General features: G+C 47.1%; 1 protein-coding gene across 1 annotated transcript in view; it reads right to left on the bottom strand.

Annotated features, from left to right (window-relative positions):
- Positions 1-8431: 8431 nt before the first annotated feature.
- The window catches only part of ATP6V1G2 (ATPase H+ transporting V1 subunit G2), a 33952-nt gene continuing 17586 nt past the window's right edge, over positions 8432-24797 (bottom strand). Inside the window, exons 2-3 of the mRNA XM_086924559.1 lie at positions 23901-24001; positions 8432-12483 (exon numbers count right to left, since the gene is read on the bottom strand). Coding sequence (XP_086780685.1) covers positions 12310-12483; positions 23901-24001 — 275 coding nt within the window. The 3' untranslated portion in view covers positions 8432-12309. The remainder of the gene's footprint in view (positions 12484-23900; positions 24002-24797) is intronic.

Genomic DNA, 24797 nt, shown 5'->3' with positions numbered 1-24797 from the left:
GTTACCAAATATTTTAGCTTACCCTGCTGGTTTTACCGTATCAATTGAGCAGAAGGGTGCCTGCGGCTGCGACAATAGGTCTCCGCAGGACACCCTTCATTTTGTACTTTTATGTTCATTTTATAGTAACCCCAGACGATTGTTTTTGGTAGACATTTTAAAGAAACAGAAATTCCGCCAAGCAAGAACTGCATTGTTGTTTTTATAGAAAGCCACTGATCCCCACACCCTATGTGCCATTTTAAGCTTTTTAAGTAGCAGTAAGATTGAGGAATACAAGAAATGAATTAGTGTTGTAAAATTATACCTGCCCCGTGAATCATATCCTCTCTTCTCTATTGTTTCAGGAATGAAATGTAATGAAATTTTATGCAATGTGCTTTTATGAGGAATTTTTATTCTTCGAAATAAAGATTTACTGACTGATTATGTTCTAAAGATTGATCTTCAAAATACGTACTTAAAGACATTGCTTCTCATAGACCGCTGATGCAAATTCTAGCCCAAATTCTCCCGTTTCCCCACCAGAAAGGTATTCTCGGGACTAATTAATACATTGTGTTAAACACCATAGAATTATCATGAAAGAATATCGGATAATAACAGACAATACGTCTGAGGTAAAACAGAGCTACCTCCATAAGAGTCACCAACATCTCATTAATGTTGCTGTCCAAGGGGGCGCTAGAGGGCGCACGAGCTAATGGCCGCACTTCTGTGAGGCTCTGGTTGCCTGGCCAAACCTATCCTGCATTTCTCTGCTTAACCTGGGAGTTGGAGCCTGAAACTCACACCGAGGGTGGACCTACATGTGCTGCAGTGCCTGACCGAGTTTGGCGAGGATCCGAGGTCCGACGCCTGAGATACGGCTCTGAGTGCATCCGCCGGGAGAAGGCACCTCCGAGGGCTGCTTTGGCGCACGGGATGCTGACCTGCGCTAGGCCGCGGCTTCCCACGAGGCGGCTAGGCCGCAAAGTCGCGGAGCACGGCCTGAGAGGCGGGCGAACAGCGGGCAGATCACCGGGGGCGACCGGTGGTGAGTCTTGCCACCACTGGCAGCGCCGCAGCGAGGGACAAGCTGGGACACTTTACCTGGGACCGGCTGGCACTCCCGGTACACACAGCGCGCCCTGCCTGGGCCTACCAAGGGAGATACCATAGCACCCGGCCCCGCTGTGAGCCTCTCTGCCAGCCTCCCTGGAGTACCTGAGGGACATTGCTACCGCCGGTTATAGCGGCTGTGATAACGGAGGACCACCTGGGAGGTCTGATAAACGAACGCTCTAGGAGCGGACTGGGCCTCCTATTGTCATACTGTCCTCCACCTCCTAGGTGCTCCTGCCGCCGAGGATTGCTCATCATTGCACGTGCGAGCTGCGACCTGCCTACCAGCGCGTAAGCTCCCAAGAAGCCCTGGACATTGCAATCTAGGCGCGAAGGAGGGACGGGGGCCACTGGGACTTGCTGAACTGCTCATCGGCTGATACTGCCTCGGTGGGGTTCGCCACGTTGGGGGCCACCGAATCGAGCACCATAGTCTGGAGAAGGGGAACCCTATAGCTGTACGCCATTTGCCGGGTCTGATTGGCGCCAACAGACTGGGCACTATGGGCAAGAACGACGCTAAACAGCCCAAGCTATCCTTCGAACCCACAGCCTCCAAAAAACCAACACGAGGCACCATGGGATCCAGCGGCGCCTCAGGACCATCGAATCCTGACACATCCTCTGCACCTGTGGCTCCAGAATTGAGACTGCTTATCGACGAGATGCGGCAGGGATTCGCGACAATCGTGGATAAGGTTGACCGCTTGTCTTCCAGGATGGACGGAGTTGCGCAAAAGATAGAAGTCCACGAGGAGCGGCTGACGGAGGCGGAACGGCGCATCTCCACTACTGAAGACATGTCCAACACTCACGAAACGCGCCTAACCCGAATGGATAACGTCCTCAGAGTAATCGCGGCTAAGAATGAGGAGTTGGAGGCGAGGAGTAGGCGCAATAACATCCGCGTCACGGGAGTTCCGGAATCCACCAACACCGGACGGATGGAGGACTATGTGGAACGCATACTGATAGCCGCAATAGGTAAAGAGGCCTTCTCTAATCAGTTCATTGTTGAGCGGGCACACCGCTCACTGGGCCCGGTCCCCAAACCGGGGGCGCAGCCGCGTCCCATCATCGCACGGTTACTCAACTACCGTGATAGGGATGTGGCGCTAAGAGCAGCCTGTACAAGCCGTAACCTGACCTGCGATGGTGTACAGTTCTCCTTGTATCCAGATTTCACACCCATGGTACAGGACCAGCGGAGAAAATTTCTGGATGTGAAAAAGAAACTAAGAGACATGCAGGTAGACTATGCTCTTCTTTACCCGGCACGCCTCAGGGTAACTCATCAGGGCAAACAACACTTCTTTACGAACCCGCAGCAAGCTGAGGACTACGTAAAAAGGCTTCGCGCTACTAGGAGGGACAGGCGTAATGATGAGGAGGATGAGGCAGGAGGACATCCAGCCGAACAAGAGGAGTCTTGATGGTGGTCTAATGCTCGTGTTATCGAGGGCTCCTTTTTGAATTGCTGATGCTTGCTTCGGAGAATGTTTCCTTGGGATACTGGAACTTCCATGCAATACCTACGGAGCCAATGATGACTACTACCTTGCATTCTAGATAAGCGGCTGGACGATAGGGGCTGTTGAACATTTTGCCCCGCCATTGGTATGGTGTTGAGAATGCGCGGACATATGGTGCAGCGGAGATAAGTAGGAACAGCGGACTACATTTAGGCGACAAGCTTTGCCTGCACAGTACATTACCTGCCGAGATAGGGGCGTCGGAGGGGTGAAGCCCTCACAATCGTTTGGGCACTGAACTGCTCGTGAACTACTGGAGCCTACTTCGGAGCATATGCCCTGCGTCCGACGGGGCAGCCCTACCTACCAGTGGCGGCATGAGCGGACGCTTGCTGGCCACGAAGACTCGCTGCTGAGAGCTGTATGGTTTGCCCAATATGCGCCACTGGAATGACTGATGGATTGCGTAGGCTGGTGGTGTTACAGGAGGAAAGGGGGGGAGTAGAAGGACCTTTGGTTACTCAACTAGTCCTCATTGTTGACCCAACCCCCAGTCCTCATTGTTGACCCAACCTGATGGGAGGCGAGCGGGAGCTATTATGGTGTGATATAAAGGCTAACCTGAAGGGGTTATATGCCCGTATGGCATGTGCGGGGTGGGAGGGGAGTGCAGGGGTGTATGGGTGCGAGCCTCTAATGCCCCCAAGAGGGGATACCCCACATGGCTTAGTTATGGTTCTTGAGTATGGGGAATGGGGTGGTGGGTGGGTTTCTGATACTGGCAAGTTTGGGTTGCTTCAGTGGGTTGGGGGCGGGACGGGGTTGCGGGAGCTGAGATGTTGCGCGTGGAGAGAGGGGGGGAGGTTAACTGTTGGGATGAATGTTGTTGAGAGTGGTAGAGCAATTGAGGTTGAAATACATGGTACGTGTGCTGGTGCTAGTGAAGCGGAATGTTACCGTGTGGATGATCGAGCACAACGATGGTTCATGACGCCGGAGAGACTGGTGCTGGTTACGCTCCTACGACGGGCTGGAGAGTTGGATATGTACATGCTTTTAGATTGTGATGACAAGCGCGGGTGATCAAGCCTTGTCTACTGTATCCATATTGTCCTGGAATGTTCGAGGTCTTAATAACCCACGGAAATGTAGGAATGTAATTGCATATCTGGATAGGCACCAGGTGCAGATAGCGATGCTCCAGGAAACCCACCTGAGCCCACGCTGTGTTCCTCGGCTCGCAAGTAGATGGGCGAATGTGAGAGAATTTTCTTCCTATTCCACTTATTCCAGGATGGTGGCCATTCTGATAAATAAACGGTTGATGTTTCAGAAGTTGGGGGTTCGGGCAGATGGGGAGGGGAGGTATGTGATTCTGTGGGGGCGACTGGGTACCGATGTGATAATGCTTGTAAATTGCTATGCACCTAATGTTGACACACCGGGGTTTTTCTTGACACTTTGGGGTCATGTGCTAGAGGTCGAAGCCACACACATAGTCTGGGGAGGGGATTTCAACCTCTCGCTGCATCCGGGGATGGACAGATTGGACGGTAGTGGACAATATAATACAAAAGCTAGGGACAAGCTACAGGGTATACTTACGGAGGCGGGTTTACTGGATAGCTGGCGACACTTACACCAGGGGACTAGGAAAGGAACCCACTTTACCACATACGCACGATCATGGGCAAGAATCGACTACTGTTTTGTCTCTCGGGGCCTGGCTGGTGGAATTGTCCGGGTAAAACATCTGCCTCGTACATACTCGGACCATTGTCCTGTTATGACGGTTATGGAGATGCCTGGCTATGCAAGAATGCGTCCCCCGTGGAGACTTTTCCCTTCGGCCCTGCTTGATCCTGTCTTTAAACAGGAACTCAGTGAGGAAATTGAAGCCTTCTTCCCTAGGAACAAAGGGTCTGTCGACAAGGTCGAAACGATATTGGAGGCCTTTAAGGTTACCGTGAGGGGTATCACAATCTCCAAGAGCTGTGGCGTACTAAGGGAAATCGTACGTACATTGACTGCTCTTGAGGCGGAACTTAAGACACTGGAGGCGGAGATGGTCAGGAATCCTAGTCCTGACCTAGAAAGGGCATTTAGGGCTAAACTGTCGTCCTATGAAGAAGAAGCTGCCAGAGAAGTGTAATTCCGGGGCAAATAATGGACCGCCAGGCGGTACTGCGAGGGAGATAGGCCGGGAAAAGTCTTAGCAGCACTCACGTGGCACCAACGATTCGCCACACACATCTTAGAAATCTCTGATGGTGAGGGCAGGTCCTACCGGGATACTAAGGGGATACAAGACACCTTCCTACAACATTACCAACGTCTATACTCCACTCAACAGACAAGTGAGGTGGAGTTTGGCGACTTCCTAGACGATATAGCACTCTGCTGGCTAAGTGACAGTGATAGGGCATTCTTGGGATGCCCCTTCGAGCTGGACGAAATCCGGGAAGCGATCATGTCGCTCAGCAATGGCAAGGCTGCAGGGCTTGACGACCTTCCGGCCGAATTTTATAAATGCTATATCGATATCATGGCACCAGTACTGAAGGAGGTATTCGAAGAGTCGCTGGAGGAGGGAGTACTACCAGGCTCCATGAGGGAGGTAGCGATCACCTCGCTACTGAAACCAGGGAAGAACCCAGTGGATACCGATGCCTATAGGCCCCTGTCATTGCTAAATTGTGATGCGAAGATTTTGGCGAAAGTGCTTGCGACTAGGCTATCCCTCCTTATGCATACTCTGGTCCTGCCAGATCAATCTGGATTCATCCCGGGGAGAGCTACTTCCCATAACCTCCGCACATTGTTCTCCCTCGCACCCACCATATCGCCCGAGCTTCCGGTCGCTGCTGTGTTTTTAGACGCCACCAAGGCGTTCGACTCGGTGGAGTGGGGATATCTCTTGGCCGTATTGGGCAGAATGGGGTTCCCCCGGATATTTCTCGCCTGGGTAACACTACTATACACTTCCCCAGTCGCCAGGGTTATCGTTAACGGTGTGCTGTCGGCGCAGATGCCGATCACGAGGGGAACTAGGCAGGGTTGCCCCCTGTCACCCCTGCTCTTTGCCCTGTCAATCAAACCGCTAGCCTGCAGGATCCGACAACTACATAAGGCCAGCGCCTTTAATTGCAACCAACGGCAGATTGGCATATCCCTCTATGCGGATGACGTCACTTTATATGTGCGACATCCACAGGACAACCTCAATCCACTGCTGAGAGAGTTTGTTTTATTTGGTGGCATTTCAGGTGTGCACATCAATTGGAAAAAGTCGCAATTCTTCCCCCTCACGGCATCCGTAACCCGTTTCCCGCTGGATTACCCCTTGGAGTGGTGCGACTCTGACTTAAAATACTTAGGAATCGAGGTGTCGCTCGACAAGGAGGACACGATCCGACTAAATTATGGGGTGGCCATTTCACAACTGACTGACAACGTGACTCGCTGGATGGCCCTGCCGCTGTCGATGGCTGGTAGAGCCTCCCTGATAAAAATGGTAGTTCTCCCACGGTTTCTATACTTATTTCAGAATATACCTTACTACCCAGGGGCCTATTTTTTTAAACGCCTCCGATCCGAATTGCTGCGACTATTCTGGGGGGGCAAGCAGCCGCGCCTCAGTTGGAATGTCCTCACACAGCCATACGACAGGGGGGGATTTGATGTACCAGACCTGGAGGTGTACTACCTCAGTGCCCAGGCTCAGCATGCCTACCATTGGGTTAACCCCGCGCCCTTCATGCCCCAAGTTGCCGCTGAAGACTGGATCGTGCACCCACTGCCACTCAAGGGCATGCTGATGGGATTGGTGGGGGATATCGAGACGCCGCCTACCACTGTCACCTGCACCATAGACTCGTGGCGGAGAGTGACGAAGCTGCTAGGCGCTCCTATGCTCTACTCGCCGGCAATGCCCCTCGCATACCACCCGAAACTTTCGCTGTTGACGGAACGTGGATTCAGAGCCATGTACACCCGTGTACAGCTTAACACCTGGGGCGATTTGTTTCAAGATGGACGGTTCCGTACTAAGGAACAGATTTTCCTGAGCACCCCGCCGACGCCAATGGAGGTGTTCTACTATATTCGGCTTTGCCAGGGTATGAGGGATATACTCCCCAGCTTTCCGGAGGAACCGGGCACGGTACTGCCTATGCACATATTGCTGGTGTCGGACGGCAGACATTTAGTGTCGAAATTGTATGCTGCCATTCGAGAGCAGCGTCCCCCTGTCCTGGCCAAGGCGCGAGCTGCCTGGGACTCTGAACTACCCACGGCACTCACCGATGAACAATGGAACTATTGCTGCTCAGTCACGGCCAAAATCTCCTCCAGCTGTAGACTAAAAATTATTCACTACAAGTTCGTACAGCGATACTACTACACTCCAGTTCGGAAGTTCCGTTTTCACCTTTCGGATGATGATAGATGTGCGAGATGCCGGGCGGAGGGCGCAGATTTTCTCCATTTGGCCTGGGAGTGTGGAGCTATTCGGGCATACTGGGAACAGGTGCATGCTGCGCTCCAAGTTATGATAGCTGGCCCTCTTCCCATTGACCCCGTGGTGATGCTGCTGGGCTACACCAGGAATATACCCAAGGCTGACCGCCGATATGTTGATATAGCGCTGCTGCTTGCAAAGAGAAGAATTGCGTGCAGGTGGGGTAGGGTAAGAGCGCCAAAATTTAAGGAGTGGTTGGACGATCTCAAGTACTGCCAGGATCAACATGGCGTCTATGCAGAGCTGATGTCTGCCCGTTGTAAACCCAGCGACTTTTGGTCCCCCTTGCAGGTGTACTGGTTATCCCAGACAACCCACAGCGACTCCTCTGGAGATGACGAGTCGGTGCCGGGCCCATGATCGTGTATAGATACCTCACGCCACACACACCACACTATATATCACATGTTGGAAGTAGCCTGACCCGCTCTGCCCGGGGAGAGATGGGACGATAGCCGTTGAGGTGACGTTGAGAAGCCCGGCAAATGTATGATACACACAGCATTGCTTGGACGGCCGGTCGCTCTTCATCTTCCACTACTTTGACGTAATGGGCCAACGGGAGTGATCAAACGCGATGATCCCTGCCGCCGCCAGTCGTTAAAGATGGCTGCTGTGCTGCAGAGCGCTGCGCCCTGATTTGTGTTGCGCCCTATTCTGATCACTCTTTCGCTGACTACCATTGGGTTACTTGACGGACAGCGCTTGCTTGCTGCACATAAGACACGATATTATACAGGGGGATGTAGATAGCTGACCAATTGCTGCCAAGACAGACGTAGGTTGACATGACCAGCGATGTTTCCCACCCTACCTGCCGAAATGCCTATATATGTCAGATTGGGACTATATCTCTGCAACCTGCGCCCCTGGTTGATTAGGGGGGGGGGCCTCAGGAGGCGATGTATCTCAGTCCTGGACACCATAAGAAATGCATGTACTGAACCAGGCCTTGCGAAGATGATCTCTATCCAGTGTATGTGCCATGACCAGTCTTGTATCGTATTGTTAATGCTGTGATTTTCATGCCTCTGTGTTGAATGCCACTAATAAAAAAGGTTTAAAAAAAAAATAAAATAATAATGTTGCTGTCCAAAAGTATCTTTCGTGCACCATTGCTTCTTCGCTTCACTTCTGTACATCCTGGCACTTTTCTGCCGTTTGGTAAAGGGCTGGCTGAATGGGAAGTTGGATACAAGATATAACCAGATCCCCATGCTCACAATCTAAAACTTTTTAACGAGTCCTCTATCAAATGAGTAGGAAAGCCAGCGATTCTTGCAATCCACTCCACAGTTTTTTTTTAATCTGTAAAAAAACACAAAACTCTGTTGGGCAGGTTTATGCACAGATAACTTTATTACTACAGCACATATATAACATTTGAATCACACAAGCTTCTCTGGGAAGATGGTGCCGGGACCTTATCATCAGCACAAGAGACATTAGGATATCCGAGCAGAGACAGATATGGTGAGAGAGCACCATTGACCCCCTCATCAATTGCCGTCGCACCTGGAGGAATGAGGCGTCTCCTTCCATCATCGCTACCCCCAGAGACCTGGATGAAGAGTTCTCTCTTCCAATGGTAGACAGGGTGGATTCAGATGAACACAAAGCAGCATGGGATGGAGAAATCAAGTATAGCCACTTTGTAATTGAATCATTTGCTTTATATCTAATATTTGAAAACTCCCGTACAACTCTGAATCGACCAACTATCACTACTTTGTAAGGTTGTCCTACTCTTTCACAATTGAGTAGAGTGGACCTGATCACTAGCGATGGCCTGGCAAATCCAAGGCATGCTCTGAAGTTGACAAGTCCGCACGCTCAAAGCATTCTGGAGCAAGAGCCCAGAATACCTAACGAAATGGGGCCAAGCACTGCGTGGCACCCAGAGATCTTGTTTCATCCGCCGCCAGGACCACCTCTACCCAAATTTAGGAGGCAAAGGCCCAGATGCAGTTCCCTGGCACCACACAGACGAAATCCCTGGAACCCCTCTCCCCCCAGCCATGAGCACACAACTCAACTACTGCAATCAGCACTGTCCAGATGGTGATACATCATAGGAACTTCCAACAAAACGTAGACGAGAAAGAATAACACCAAATGCTTGATATGTGCGACCAGACTAACTTTGCATACCTTCAACCCACTGACTCCATCCTCTTACATTCTCCTTGTTAAAAATCTTGTATACGCGAACCAGTGTATGTCACGTCCACCAAATAAGTTCAACCAAGCAGCCTGCCTCACACAACTAACTATTCACCCAGCATATACCCTCTCAACTATATCCACCACCGCTCTATTCACGTGTACTAATGGCGCTCCGAAGTGGATGAATGGTGGTGTGTTAAGGCAATATAGGAGACTGTGATAAATAACTCCACTGGGTAATTCCAGTGTATTTCCAGATAGAACCAGTGGCTATAATGTTAATATTAGGTAAATAATGCATGATTCAGTATTAAACCATTTTCCAGCTGTTTGAGGATTATTTTAGTTAACATACTGTGCTGAGCAGCCTGTATGGAGGATTGTGCTTCTCATGTTTCGGCAGTGTAAATAGAGAGCAGCTCACTGCATCTAGACTGCAAACACAATCTGCAGAAAGGGAAAGTACAAAGTGCTAACCGAGTAAAGCACGTGCACCTGCAACCACAGTGCAAATAAAGCTACATTACATTGAAAAAAACAAACATAAAGTGTAACTGCAAAACACCTATAGTGCTAATTCCGGCTCCAACTGTGCAAGCATAATGCACCTGTATTTAAACTTAAATGAAAACAAACTAAAAGCAAAACACAACCTGTCACAGCAGTACAAAATAATGAACCATAGTGCAAATAAAGTGCACTCAGAAGAAAAATACAAAGTATTTGCATTGTTGAGAGCATGTACCTACAAGAACAGTGCAAGCATAATGCATCTCCATTACACATAAAATACGTCTATTAGCAAACATAATGAAAGCATAGAGCTAACACAATCTAACAGCAAAACAAGTGCAATGCAATGCAAACAGAGTGCAATTGTAGGACAAAGAAAATACACCCCTGGTGCAAACACAATATAACCACACTTCAATTGCAAATACAATGTAGATATTAATGAGATGTATGAAGTGCAACCTAGCTACAAAGCAATAGAGCACTGTGCCGAATGTAATTTACCAAAGAGCATATGTTAAGGAGTACAGGTGGGTTCATAATGGTGTGGGGGTGGTGAGACCGGGGTTTGCAGCACATCAAACGTAAGGATTGAAGAGGGATTGCAAGTGGAAGGTATCTGGAGTTACCATAGGTAAGGAGATTGTAATACAAGAGTGGATTAAAGTGTAGGGAGGGGGGTCATAAGGAAGTACTATTAATGCCTAGGCAAGGATAGAAGATAAACTGAGTGGGAGACTGAAGGACAGCATTGGGGTGGACTCCAGGGAATCACTTCCTGTAGTTACTTCGAGAGGAGGATTTGATGGCAGAGATGGTGTCTTCATCTCTTTCTTAACTGGAAATTAAGTAAATTCTAGGCGATTTGGGCTGAGATAGAGTTCTGCGCCTTCGGAGCATGGCCGAAGAAGGCTCAGCTTCTCATCTTCTCCTTCTTGCAGTTTCAGGTTTGCACGGTGGCAGTGGTGCTGCTCGTTATGCGCATTCTGCAGGGGGTCTTAGAATCGGTTGTTACGTACGTCACAGTGCAGGAGTTGACTATCTTATAGACGATGCAACGGTTCATTGACGTGACGTGGGAAAGGCATCTGGAGCCAATGGAGTGCTCATCCAGTGAAAATACCTAGATCGTCTAGTACAAATACAGTGAACATGCAGTGCAAGTAATGTATTTGCAGTATAAACACAGCATCCATTCAGTGCAACCTAACTGCCCTGCAAGGCCAGTGAACCTGAAATGTCCAATACATATAATGCAAAGTTGTAGTGCACCAACATTGCAGTCTGTTGTGTTTCGATGCCTGGGCGCTTGCAGTCTGGGGGCATACTGCCACCAGTACTTATGGCTCCGCGGACTCTACTTACGGAGCGGGAGAGGAAACTCAGTGCCAGATTCATTCCATTGTACCACCACAAAAGGATGCAGCAGCTCAAAAACTGACCTCAGAGATGAGGCATCCTCCCTCTCATGGTCTGTCGAGAACATTCTCCATAGGCGGTCCAACCTGGTAGATAACCTTCATGCTACAGTCTGACCTATGCCTCCATCTGTCAGGACCGCTCAGGCGCGATATGCACAACTTAGAGCTGTCAGGTTCTACTTGATATGGGAACTGGATGCTGAATCTATAAAAAGCACAATTTCCTGTCCAGCAATCTGACCAAAGCTATTTTGCTGAACAACTGACAGACTCTTCCCTCCTAACACAACTAGAACAACATAACAGCCTTCCATTTGTTCAGATCAATTGACATCTTCTTTTGGCATCACTAACTCTTTTGATATCTATGGCATTGTCCAGTGGTCAATTACATGTCAAGAGCCCCATCATTATTGCAAGACTTGTTGAAAGGGCTACTAGAGTATTAGAATGGAGGAATGCGCTGTAGGAATAAAAAGTGCCCATAGTTGTTGTGTAAATATTTCCATGCATTTGAAATTAAATGGGTTGAAGATATGTAATGTATAAACAGTGAAATGTTGTGTGAATATGGAAGAGGGAATTTAAGCGAGTCCGTCATATCAGTTGTTTGACTCAGTTACCTTTGTGTGGCAAACTTTATCCACGTTAGGTCAATTTTGTCTTTCAGATGCTGATTTAGTTCAAGAAAAGGCCTAACTTAATCAGTGTTATAGGGTACAGCAGACTGTGATATGTTAGGTAATTCATTTGCCTTGGGTAGGAGAATGTTGGAGGTTGGGTGGGTGTCATGGTCAACTTGCTGTCCTTGGTCCTTAAATAAACTTTTTCCTGTTTGATGAACTGGTTAGGCTAAGCAAGGGGATGTCGGTCTTCTCTCATTTCCAATAAGTTGGTCAACAAGTCTAGAATTTAGCGATGCTGCAGTGGTGGTGCCCCAATGTGTCATGATTATCCCAGCTATTGACTGGGTAAGTGTGTTGACCAGTCTTCTCACTAAGGATGACTCAGGTTGAATTGATTTTGGGCAGGCTTGTCTTTCTTTCCAGTCGGCTGGTGTATCACTGGTTAAGGGAAGGTGGGAAAGGGTTGGGATTTTTTTTGGCTGCACATCCTATGCCACCACCCGGTAGTTAGCATGGATCTCAGGTTTGATGTCGCACACAAGGGTGAGGAGCTGCCGGAGAACTCTCTCCTTATTCCGCTGGTGGTTGGCTTGCATGGTCTGGATCTTCTTCCGTGTCTGTTGTTCCACCTCAGTCGACAGGTTCCCTTGTGAGCCCATGACCTGGAATACATGTAGAACTTTATCACACAACTGCAAAATCTTACCAATCAAATCTACTCATAAATTCTCTACCACCATTGTGTAATTGCCCCCATTTGACTTAGAATATTTTCAGATCTTGAATTTTGGTTGCAATACATTATTTAATACAAGGACACCACAAGTGCTAGTTAAACCCTGGTGTGTGTGTATGTCTGTGGTTTGATGCTGCTGCTTAATAGCAAGAAGGCTTCAATGAGAAGGGATTGGCAAAGGCAGCCTGATGGTACTACTCCATGGAGGGCACTAGATGCTTTGGCATAGCCAGATTGGTCAGTCCAGCAACTGGGGCATATTATCAAGGCAGTCAAAATTAAATTATCACCGCTTTTGCGGCCGTTTTCGGCCGCAAAGCAGCGATAATTTCATCGCCCTATTAGCAAGCTGTCGCTAACACCAGTTAGCGACAGCCTTTAGGTGATAGCGAGCGGTTTGGGGCCCGCTTTGAATGTCAGCAATATTTATCGCTAATGACATGCAAAGTGGGCGTATCCAACCAGTTAGTGACTGAAAGCAGTTGGTAACGTCGCTATCGCCTATTAGCAAGGCAGGCTTAGCGATAAAAAAAATTGCGCTAAGCGCAAATATCGCTACAAACTAACGCCTGCTCAGACCAGTTCTTAGCCATTATATCCAATGGGAGGTGGATATTCTGGCTAAGACCCTATTGGCGATGATGCGTGAATATCGCTGGTTTTCCAGAAATATTCGTGCATTTCGTCGCTATCGCCGGTTATTTTATCGCATTGGAGATAAACGTTGCTAATAGCATGTTATCTCTGCGATAAAATCTGGCGATGCTTGGCGATAAAAAAATTCCGCTAAGCTTCTTTAGCAATAAATATCGCTAGTTGTTGATAATATGCCCCAGATTCTTTCCACCTGACAGCAGGTTGGATGAACTACTGGGAGGGTGTCTAGTGCAGAAAGTGTTAATTACAGTTGCTGTTGAGGCGCATGTATGGCTGTCAATAAGAGATGCTTTCACTCTTATCTTAACATTAGCACAAAAAACACTCAAAACCTCTTGTTTAGCACTCTTTATATGTGTAACCCATACAGCCCAAGCTAACATCTGTTTGTTTTATAAGTGAATTGAAAATGTGGTTGTGATTTACTCAAAGTAAATGTGATCATCAAATTGAATATGTAGTATGATTATAATGAAAATTGTTGGTTGAATAACATGTGATACAAAACATGAATTATACTGAGTAATGAAGAAAGAAAGAAATGAATGAAAAGTATTTGATTAATTATTGATTACGTTGTAAAAAATCAGAAGGTGTGTTATATCACTAAATGAACAGTGCGTGACTGGACTGACACTTTTGTCGGCTTAAATTCATATGTTTTATAAGTGTGTCACTTAGCATCATTTCTAGACTAATATATTTGCTTACCTGAATTCATTTATCTGTGGAAGATACACAAGGTCAAGTGAAGTTCTGCTCATGACAATACTTTTTTCAACTACTGTTTGCATGTAGCACACACATAGTCGTTCCCGAGGGATTAATACATCCATAGCATGAAAACAGACCCGCATGGAAAAGCGAGCTCATGTCCCATGTAACACTTTAATTGATGTATCCAAAATCATGCATGTAGCAGAAAGAGACAGGAGATTACAGTGGAATGAAAGCAACAGTTCAACCAGGTCAAGACCCCGGAAAGACTATATGTGCAAAGCACCCTGTACCAACTAAGGTAAGTCTTTCATTGTCATAGGGCATGACTAGTTCCTAATGCATTCCTGAAGCTGTGATCATACATGAACCAACTGCAGTAACACATCTGTATGCATTAATTTGTAACAGGATGGTGTGTGCTACACCATGTGTACAGTGTTGCCATATGTCTAGGGTAGCTTCATTGTTGAACAAGTGCATTGCAGTAACATCTTTCAGGTTGCTTCCCCTTTTAATTAGCTGCAGATATTGGCTTGTATGTTGTTGGAATCTGCCTTACAGAACTGCACTATCAGCATTATAGGGAAATGGACTCTTAAAAAAGCAAGACATCTTGCTATTTTATTTTACACTCACTGCCTGATCTCTACGGATCATCCCTGCTCCAATCCCTTTTACTAGAATGGGAACCTCACTCCCATGTGTGCCATGAAAGAGTCTCCTCAGCTGGACTGCGGTCTTTTTAAAAAAAATTTTTTTTTGTTTTATTCCATTTTTGAAGAAAACAGCCACGTAAATGCCATACAAAGAGAGATATACATTACGATTGTGACTAGGCCTGGACGTTAAATTCCGTTCCGCTCGTGGAATTTGGGTAATTTCGCGTTCAGCGGAGAACGAGAAATTGCTTAAAATTTGCCGTTCGGCGACTTTGTGAAATTTTTTGCTTGTTCGCGTTCTCAAATGAGTGTTCGCGAGATATTTCCCCCCGAGCACGCAAACAGCGATTGCGAACAGTAAAAATGCATCATGAACAAGCAATTCCGCATGTTCGCGGAATTTCTGCGTGTTCGCAGAGATTTTTTTACTGTTTCAAGGAGATTTACGTAACGCGATTACGCAAATACCGCCCACCCCTAATTGTGACCCATTTAACAGAGTATGTAACATTTGCATATCATGAACATAACAACAACGTGGGAACATTGTTAGTAAATTGTACAGTAGGAATAACAGTGTTTTTACTATGTCACATCAGTCTAGACAGCATCAATAGGTTGGTAAGCTTCATTACATTGTATGTAATATCCGGACATCAGATAGTGGGCTACCTGTCTAGGCAAACCAAGCGGGGCAATATGTCCCCGGATACTTTGCTCAGTTCATTCTGGTGCCTCTTCTAAAGGAAGGAATTGCAGGTAATCCTTGAGAGGTTGTCAAATATCTCGAGGTCGTGAGGTCATAGGCAGTAGTGTGGCATAAACATCACTTGTTGTGTTACAATAAAGGAGGTCACGAAGCCAGTCTTTTATTGTTGGTGATTGTACTCTGCCCCAATGTAAAGAAAGTTGGCGTTTTGCCAGTAGGAGGGCTATTGCAGTGAACCTTCTAATGCACCTTTTAATAGGTTTGACATCTTCCAACAATGCCACTAGTGGTGTAGGTCTCAGGTTATGCTCAACCATGATTGACAGATGGTAAAACCCCTCCTCCCAATATGTCTGAATGGGTACGCAGTTCCGAGCAAGATGGGCAAAGTCAGCCTCCAATGCGCGCACCTGGCGCATGCACTAGAGGCTGCAGGAGTTATCTTGGACAGTAGTTTCGGGGTAACATATATTCTATAGAGGTATTTGTAATGTAATAATTTGGGTTTATAGTTGTTTGAGATATATTGCGTCTGTGAGCAGCAGTATAACCATATGTCATCAGTTAATGTTTCACCTAGCTCCTGTTCATAAAGCCGTCCTTACTTTAAGGCCCACTGAAGGACGTAGGGTTTGCGATAAGTGATAGAGGCGGGAGACCTGGTAGGTGCAATCTGGGAATTAATAACAAGTGTGAGAGGAGGAAAGTCTTCTGGTTCTGTAGTTGTTTCAGGCAAGACGCTCAATAGAGTGCCTCTCACCCTATGGAGGAGAAACCTATCCATGTTATGTTATGTTATGATAGGCTGAATTTGTAAAGCGCACTGACACCATAAGTTTCCTGGCGCTGAGAATGAGTGCAGAAGATGTGGCAGAGCAGGCTAACCGGACCTAGCGAATAACCAGGTTTTTAAGGCTTTCTGAAGTTCAGTAGGGTACTACTGGTCTTGATCGCCAAGGAGAGGGGATTCCACAGCTTGGGTGCCACGTGTGCAAATCTGCGACCTCCTAGCTTTTTGAGTTTGATAGTTGGGGTGACCAGTAGGTGAAGGTGAGCCGACCGGAGATTGCGAGCCGAGCAGTGCTTCACAATGAGGGCTTTCAGGAAGTCTGGGTGTTAGATCTGGGGGTCTCTAGTTGGCAGAGCTAAGTACCTTAGACCAAGTAGGGACCCTTGCTTCTAGTCAGGGTGAAGGAATACGCACTGTAGATAACCCCTGCTCACCCCATAGGTACCTTGGCACGAGCAGACAGGCTTATCCCCAAGGCAATGTGTTTAATATATGCACTCAACACATACAATGACCCCAAATCCACCACAAACTGAGACCACACAGGTAAGTATATATATAAAAATATAACTTTATCTAGTTGCAGCAGTGAAAAGTAAACAGTTACAAGATGGTTGCATGTTATCTTTAGTTTCTCTTGGTATTCTTTTGTCACGTAGGAAGCTTTCACTCTATAGAAATTGTCTCAAGTCTCTAAAAACAAATGCTACTAGCACAACAGGACTGTAGGGCCAAAGCCAGCTTGTTATATTCTGGTCTTCTCCTCCTCTGCTGCTCAGCCTGTGTGTGTGATGTCATTAGAATGTTCGTGTATGCATGGTTTGAATGTGTGGTCAGTTTGAGTGAGTTGGGCTGAGCAGCTGGATGCTGCTCCCGGTGGGGCCTTCCTTACTACCAACTATAACTAATAAACAAACTTAAGTATACCTATGATTATTGGATCTACTTATTTTACAATGTACATTTAACTTTGTAACAATGGCGACGAGGGAGAAAGAACCACGTGTGCAGGAACTACATTTGAAACTTGAAACATGGAACTACAAAGATGATTGCAAATTAACTGTGGAAAAAGCTTTAAGAAGACAAGCAACGCTTTAATGCCCCACCGGTGTCATGTTACATCTGACAGCCTACTGAAGACATCCATAAAGGTATGTTTGAAGCGTTGGACTTTGTGTGGCTTATTGTGTTTTAAAATAGCAGATTTATTTATCTGGACCGTCGGACTTTGACATAAAAAAGGAGGAGTTTCAGCGTGAAGGTGTATTTGACATTGTATGGCTGGTATGCATAGAAATCCATTGCCATTTGTAACGTACTGTGCTTTGCCTACAGTAATTTCCAACTGTCGTTTTCTTCAGCTGAAGATCTGTTTCTTGGCCGGCTGAATGCTGAATGATGACGCAACAGAATACTGCCACAGTATTGGTGATTCTGTGGAACGCATCGTCATCTATGGACGCGCGTCAGCGTCATGAAGGGTCAAGTTCACGCAGTGTTTATGCGCACGTACGTGCATCATTGGCAACAACTGTCATGGCAGGGTCAAAGAGCGTCGAGATTACGCATGACTGGCTGCCTAAGTCCTTCTTTCATTGTGCTCCTGTCTCCTCAGTTACATCGAGTGGATGTTCCAAGCGTTCTTCATGAGAAAGATACTGTTTTGATAGACATTTTGACCGAGGTGGATTTTGAAACTGCCACAGATCGCTCACCGGAGCTGTTTTCCTCGGAAACTTCCAACATTACGTACTGTCTTTTTAATTCTGTTCCATCTGCGCCATCTAGTGTCTATTTTTCATCATAGCAAGACTACATGAAAATATTATTCATGCGATTTAGACACTGTGGATTCAATTTTTTGAATGTCATTTACCTGCCTTGCTGGAGAAGTGGAGCTGTTTATCGTGACAACGGTGACTACTTTTATTGTTTTGGTTTCTTATTTTGAATTATTTGCTAATCACATGTGTATTTGTGATGATATGTTTACGGTAGTTTACATGTTGTGTTCAGAGAGACTGATTTAGTTTACTTTTACTGCATGGAACTGTTTATGTGCTGAGATTGGTAGGTGTTGAGATTTATTTTGCTGTATGTTTTTGATGAACCACTTTTCTTAGTGCTCTATTCTAATAGAGGAGTTCACATTTTTACTGTGAGGAGTTGTGCAGGGGCTACATTTTTCTTCTATTGTATTGAACCACTTTTAGTGCTCAAAATGTTTTGAGGTGTTCAATTCTAGTCTGAATGTTCTGAAGATTAGTTTTCCAGTTTTGGATTTTTAGTGTGTATCTTTTGCGGAGCCACATAGGTCCTCATTGATTGAGGTGCTCCATCTGTTTTAGGTTAAATTAAATGGGGCTGCAGAGTCCTCAGTTCTGTTCTTTCTCTGTTCATTCATGATTTATATTGTTGAACCACGCAAGTGCTCTATTCAGTTAGAGGTGTTCAGTTATACAGAGAGCCGCTGGGGAGTCATGTACCTCGTGCGGAGTGTTGTAATTTAAGTACATTAAATTGGGGTGTCATGTACCCCATGCACTAGGAGTTATGCGCCTTGTGCTGTGTGTTTTATTTTAAGTGTGTTTCGGTTAGCGTGTGGGGAAGTTATGTACCCCTTTGATATGTGTTTGGGTATACCCCATGCCGTTTGTTCTACCTTGTTGTGTTCTATTGTAGACTGTTATGTGCGGTGTGTTGCTTAGCTTAGAACTGCTGCGTCCTATCTTTGTTATTCTATTGGGACGCCATTTTATCTAGTTTGGTTCCCTGTTTATTGCTTTTCGTGACAGTCTGGCCAACTGGCATGATTTGTAATATTTAGGGTTTTGGTTTGTGATGGGGAATGGTGGTTATGTGAGGTCTAATTTGTCAGATTTGTGGATTCTGGTAAGGGAAGTCGAATCGCTTCCTTCTCCCACAATTGTTTGTTGGTTCCAATATTATGAACCTGGAAAGGTTTCCTCGATCGCCTCACAGTAACGGCATGGATGGTCTTTTTTTTTTTTTGGGACCATCCATGCCGTTACTGTGAGGCGATCGAGGAAACCTTTCCAGGTTCATAATATTGGAACCAACAAACAATTGTGGGAGAAGGAAGTGATTCGACTTCCCTTACCAGAATCCAAGAGCACCGGAGCATGAGACGTCGCCAATAGGGGATTCTACACACCCCCTTTTTGTGAGGTTGTCAGAGGATCTACGAACAACACACCCGAACACAAAACCACAGAATCAACGTGGCAATTGGGAAATCTAATTATTAGAAGCGAGAGTCAATAACCTTTTCACGAATTTGAAGGACCTGGGCGTACGTTTCCGGTGTAAACCTTAGTCGCCCTGAAGAAACTCCTTGGTAGGGAGTGAAACGCGTTGGCTGATTTTGTTGTGAATTGCACGGTAACTGCTTTTAAAAGGATGAAATATTACAAATAAAGAACTTTTTTATATATTCAGTGATAATTCTTTTGGACTTCTTTTTGGTGCGCCCCCATAGAAAACTAAACAAAGTACTTATGATCTGGAAAGCACAGCGACGCCAATTAGCAGCTGACATCGGGGTGGTAGCACAGAATCTTATAAACCTTCTGGAACTGGGTTCTAGGTGCGGCATTGCAAGGTCCGCTGCTACAAGTGTTGTGCTTATCAAGAGAACAGCCACTTTCTAAAAGTACTGTTCTCACACACAGAATTTAAAAACAACCTTTCCTAAAAGATGTGTTATTAAATTCTGAGTTCAGGGATATCAATCACTTATGTCCCATCTTGTTCCTATGAGAAGATAGACTGGTATCCATTGGGACCAGCCTCCCCCATGTTAGTCTATGGAGCAAGATAGCCTTGCAGCAGTGAGAACACAAAATGGCTGCTGCTCACTACCAGAGCATGTTACCTGCACTAGTACATGCTCTACCTTACCTATACACTGCACCCGTCCCAGCGGGGTATCTTGAGCCTTCCATAGGGGTGACTGATGTGCACAGCAAGGGAAGGGTTAGGCCCAGCCAGTGGGGACACTGGCCAGTAGGATAGGGCAGTTCACTGACTGCCTACAGGCACTGCGGTGGCAGGCCTGAAACACCATTTTAGGGCAACTTATGTGGGTGGCGCAATCAGCGCTGCAGGCCCACTAGTAGCATCTGTCATCACCAGCCCTGGCACACACAGTGCGCTTTACTAGGGACTTCATGGTGATACAAATATGCCAATCAGGTATACCCAATCAATATGACAATTTACATAGGGAGCACTTACACTCTGGCACTGATCAGCAGTGGCAGAGTGTCCAAAGCATCTAAACCAGCAAAAACGAAATCCAGCACAGCATCAAAAATACAGGAGGCAGAGGCAAAAAGATAGGGGAAAACCACGCCAAGGGTGTCAGGTCTAACACTGGGCTGTTTCAGTGGAGGGCTTTGAATATAAGACAGCCGGTCTTGAAGGTGGCCCTTTGTTCGATTGGTAGCCAGTGCAGTTTACGCAGCAGGGGTCTAGCTGATTGCCATTTTGGAGTTTTGTAAATTAGTCTTGCTGCCTGATTTTGCACGATTTGAAGGCGGCGGAGCAATGACTGTGGCAGGCCTAGGTAGAGGGAGTTGTAGAAGTCGAGAAGGGATAGTATCAGGGAGATCACAACTTGTACCAGCGCCGCGTGCGAGAGCAGGTGGGAGATCTTCTGGATTTTTCGCAACTGAAATATGCTAGATGAAATCACTGCCCCCAGCTGAGCCTTGAAGGAAATATCGGAGTCGATGATCACCCCAAGGCTCTTCACCGAGCCAGAGGGTGTGGGGGATGGGCCCAGCTAATTAGGCCAGAACTGTGGGCCCCAGTATGCCATCCATATGTGGAACATTCCTACCAGATGTCAAGTCCGTGATCGTGCGTGGACGAGAGTCCCTAAATAGATCCTTAACTAAGTGAAGCCTGAGTTAGTCTCGTGTCATTTTAGTAAGAGTTTCAGGGGTAGGGGATATCCATGGGCTGTTGATCAAGTGTCAAAAGGTTGCACTGTAAATAGCGCCGTAATTTAGTCCATGCCCAGCAAGTCATAGACATTGTCTGTATCTCAGTCGGGCAGCGTGGAAGGCCCGGTGGCAAAATCGTAAGGAGTGAGCGTGGGTGTACCTGGGATCTTTCAGGGCTGAGGTATTGTATACGGGCATCAGAGGGTGATAATATTATGTAAAGTGAATATGCACTACTAGATAATATAAGTAAAAGTTGGGGACTCCAAAACCACCAGCTCATATGGCATTGTCAGTGTAGTCAGACTTATGCGTGGTTGTTTGCCCGCCCATATGAGGCGTGTCTGCATGGAGCGTAAGGTGTTAAAAAAGGATGTAGTTAAGGCAATTGGAATGTTTAAAAATAGATATAACAGTCGTGGTAGGACTACCATTTTAATTATGGCAATCCTGACGGCTATAGACAGGGGAAGTTTGATCCATCTATCAAATTGTGTGTATCAAGTTGGTCAATTGCCGGCCCTTAGTTAAAGCGGGTAACTTCCGCAGCGTTGCAATGCAGATAAACGCCCACTGGACTGCCGTATTTCAATCAATCAATCAATTATTTGTAGAGCGCACTAATCACCCGTGAGGGTCTCAAGGCGTTGAGCGGGGGTGGGGGTGCAACTACTGATTGAACAGCCAGGTCTTGAGAAGTCTCCTGAAGGTCGGCAGGTCCTGGGTCTGTCGTAGCTGTGTGGAGAGGGTGTTCCATGTCTTGACAGCGAGGTAGGAGAAGGATCTGCTGCCGGCAGAGGTTCTGTGGATGCGTGGGACGGTGGCGAGCCCGAGGTTGGCGGAGCGAAGCTGGCGATTCGGGCTGTAGAAGGTGAGACGCTTGTTGAGGTATGCTGGTCCGGCGTTGTGTAGTGCTTTGTGGGCGTGGGTGAGGAGATTCTTGACAGGGAGCCAGTGCAGGTCTTTCAGGTGGGCAGTGATGTGGGTGTGGTGGGGTATGTGGAGGATGAGGCGTACAGAGGCGTTTTGTATGCTTTGGAGCCTCTTAGGGAGTTTGATTGTGGTCCCTGTGTAGAGGGCGTTGCCGTAGTCCAGTCTGCTGCTGACGAGGGCCTGTGTGACCGTCCGTCTGGTGCTGATCCATCTGTAGCTCTTGCGGAGCATGCAGAGGGTGTTGAAGCAGGAGGAGGAGACGGCATTGACTTGCTGGGTCATTGAGAGCGATGAGTCCAGGATGAACCCTAGGTTGCGTGCGTGGTTGGTGGGTGCGGATGTGGCTCCCAGGGAAGATGGTCACCAGGTGTTGTCCCAGGGGGGGTTAGTGTAGTGGATCTGAGGATGAGGACCTCTGTCTTTTCTGAGTTAAGTTTCAGGCGGCTGGTCTGTATACAGCTGGTGACGGCCTTCATTTTTTAGTGGAGGTTGGTTTTTGCGGTGGCAGGGTTTTTGGTGAGTTAGAGGATGAGTTGAGTGTTGACGGCATAGGAGACGATGTTGAGATGATGTTGAGGTTGTGCGAGTGGAAGATGTTGCCGAGCAGTGCCATGTAGACGTTGAAGAGAGATGGGCTGAGGGCTGATCCTTGCGGCACACCACAGATTTTCTTGGTGGCTTCGGAGCAGAAAGGAGGGAGGTGGACCCTCTGGGTTCTGTCGGTGAGGAAGGAGGTGATCAAGTCCAGGGCTTTGTTGCATATACCTGTGTCGTGTAAGCGTGTGTAGTGGCAGACAGTGTCGAAGGCGGCCCAGAGGTCCAAGAGGATGAGGGCAGCGGTTTCGCTGTTGTCCAGTAGGGTCCTGATGTCGTATGTGGCAGCGATGAGGGCGGTTTTGGTGCTGTGATTGCTGCGGAATCTGGATTGGGACGGGTCCAGGATGTTGTTCTCCTCAAGGAAGTGGGTCAGTTGCCTGTTGACGCTCTTTTCAATGACTATCGCCGGGAACAGAAGATGGAAGATGGGCCGGAGGTTCTTGAGGTCCTTTGGGTCCGCTGAGGGTTTCTTGAGTAGGGCGTTGAACTCGGCGTGCTTCCAGCTTTCCGGGAAGGTGGTGGTCTCGAAGGAGCTGTTTATGATCTTCCGAATCCAGGTGCGATGATGCGGTTTGCTTTGTTGAAGATGTGGTGATGGCAGGGGTCGGATGGTGAGCCTGAGTGGATGGTATTCATGATCTTGATGGTGCCGTCGTCAATGACATGGGTCTAGGAGAGCAGGTGGTTGGTGAGGCTGGGGGGCGGTGAGTCTGCTGTGTTGGCAGCTGTCGGGGGACTGGGTGTTGAAGCTGTTGTGGATGTCTGCGATCTTGCGGTGAAAGAAGGTGGCTAGGGAGTTGCACGTCTTTACTCAAGACTTCCTGTTTTTGCAGCTCAGTAGTTGTACTTCATGAACCAAATATAAACCAACATTTCAGTGTTGTTATAGGTTTGGAGGGGCACAGGTAAAGCTAACTGACATCTAAAGTCAAAATTACCTTCACCAAACTATGGATTCAGAAAGGGCCTCTGCACTCGTGGCATCAGCCACGCAGTCGTAGGAGAGTCTGAGCACTGGGCGGAATCTCCACATTGAGAATTCTCATTCGCGGATATTCCGTCCAGAGTGAACAGACTCCCCTACTACTGTGGGGCCTCCAGCACGAGCGAGGGTGCACTTTGTGAATAAGGCTCTTGGTTTATGTACTATTGCCTTCCACATTGTTAATTTCAGCAACTGGAGTAATCTATCCAATTAAAAAGCACATGACAGCACAAAGGTGGAGTCCCAGCTAAGCAATGCATGGTCTCCAAATCACTGCATTTGACCCTCTATATGTGTCTACCAAAGATGCCTGCGCTTACCGCCTGCTGTTTACGCTGGAACTCCTTTTCGCGCTCAAGCCTGTACTGCTCGATCTCTGCCTGCGCCTCCTCCTTTGCTTGCTTCAGCCTGCGAGCTTTGCCTGTGGAGGAGGGGATGGAAGGGAAGGGAAGGAGACAAGAAAAGAGATATTAGAAAGCATGATTCTTTGGAGCCTGGCAATGTTGATTGACTTGTAGTTCCTTGTGGCTGTGACTGGCCTCACAAAGCTTAAGTCGATGCAGCGAGTTACTTTGTGAGGGATTTGCTGAGGGCAATTAAATCCTTTCAAAGAGGAATTAAGACTAAAATGTTTCATCACTTAGTGCAGTTCTGCATTTAATTTCCTTGGTTGGTTGAAAGCTTTTATTCGATATGCAAGATATCTTGAAAGCATACATACATATAAAAACAGCATTTCAAAACAGTAAGTAGGTGTGTCAACATTAAGGTACTAAGACAATAAAATAGGATGTGACCCTAGATAAATTAGCTAAAAAGTGAATTAAATTGAAATTGACAGTCTCTTGCAGCAAATCAACCATGAGCGTTTAAAAATTTTGGAAACACCACAAACAATTGGAGGGGAGGTATCAGACAATAAAATACGTAGTGCAACCAAATGCCTACGTTTAATTTCTTCAATATGGCAATAGTTCTCCTGGTGTGGTGCCACCCAGGTGCAATTGACCTAGCAATACTGTCTCATTTGCCTGAGGTGTGGCCTAAGTTGTATATTGGCTATGGGGCACAGGAGACTTCTCTAAATCGCTGCACCCCATTACCGTTTGCATTTGAGTCAGTGAGCGGAAAAGCAGAACTCTTCCCAGAACATATGGTGTGGAGGCTGCTCCCCGTTCACGATAACTTGGTAAAAGATAGTACCAAACTATGCTACC

The sequence above is a fragment of the Lissotriton vulgaris genome, chromosome 5 (assembly GCF_964263255.1).
Source record: "Lissotriton vulgaris chromosome 5, aLisVul1.2, whole genome shotgun sequence".
Taxonomy (NCBI): domain Eukaryota; kingdom Metazoa; phylum Chordata; class Amphibia; order Caudata; family Salamandridae; genus Lissotriton; species Lissotriton vulgaris.
This window is presented reverse-complemented; position numbering and strand designations above follow the sequence as displayed.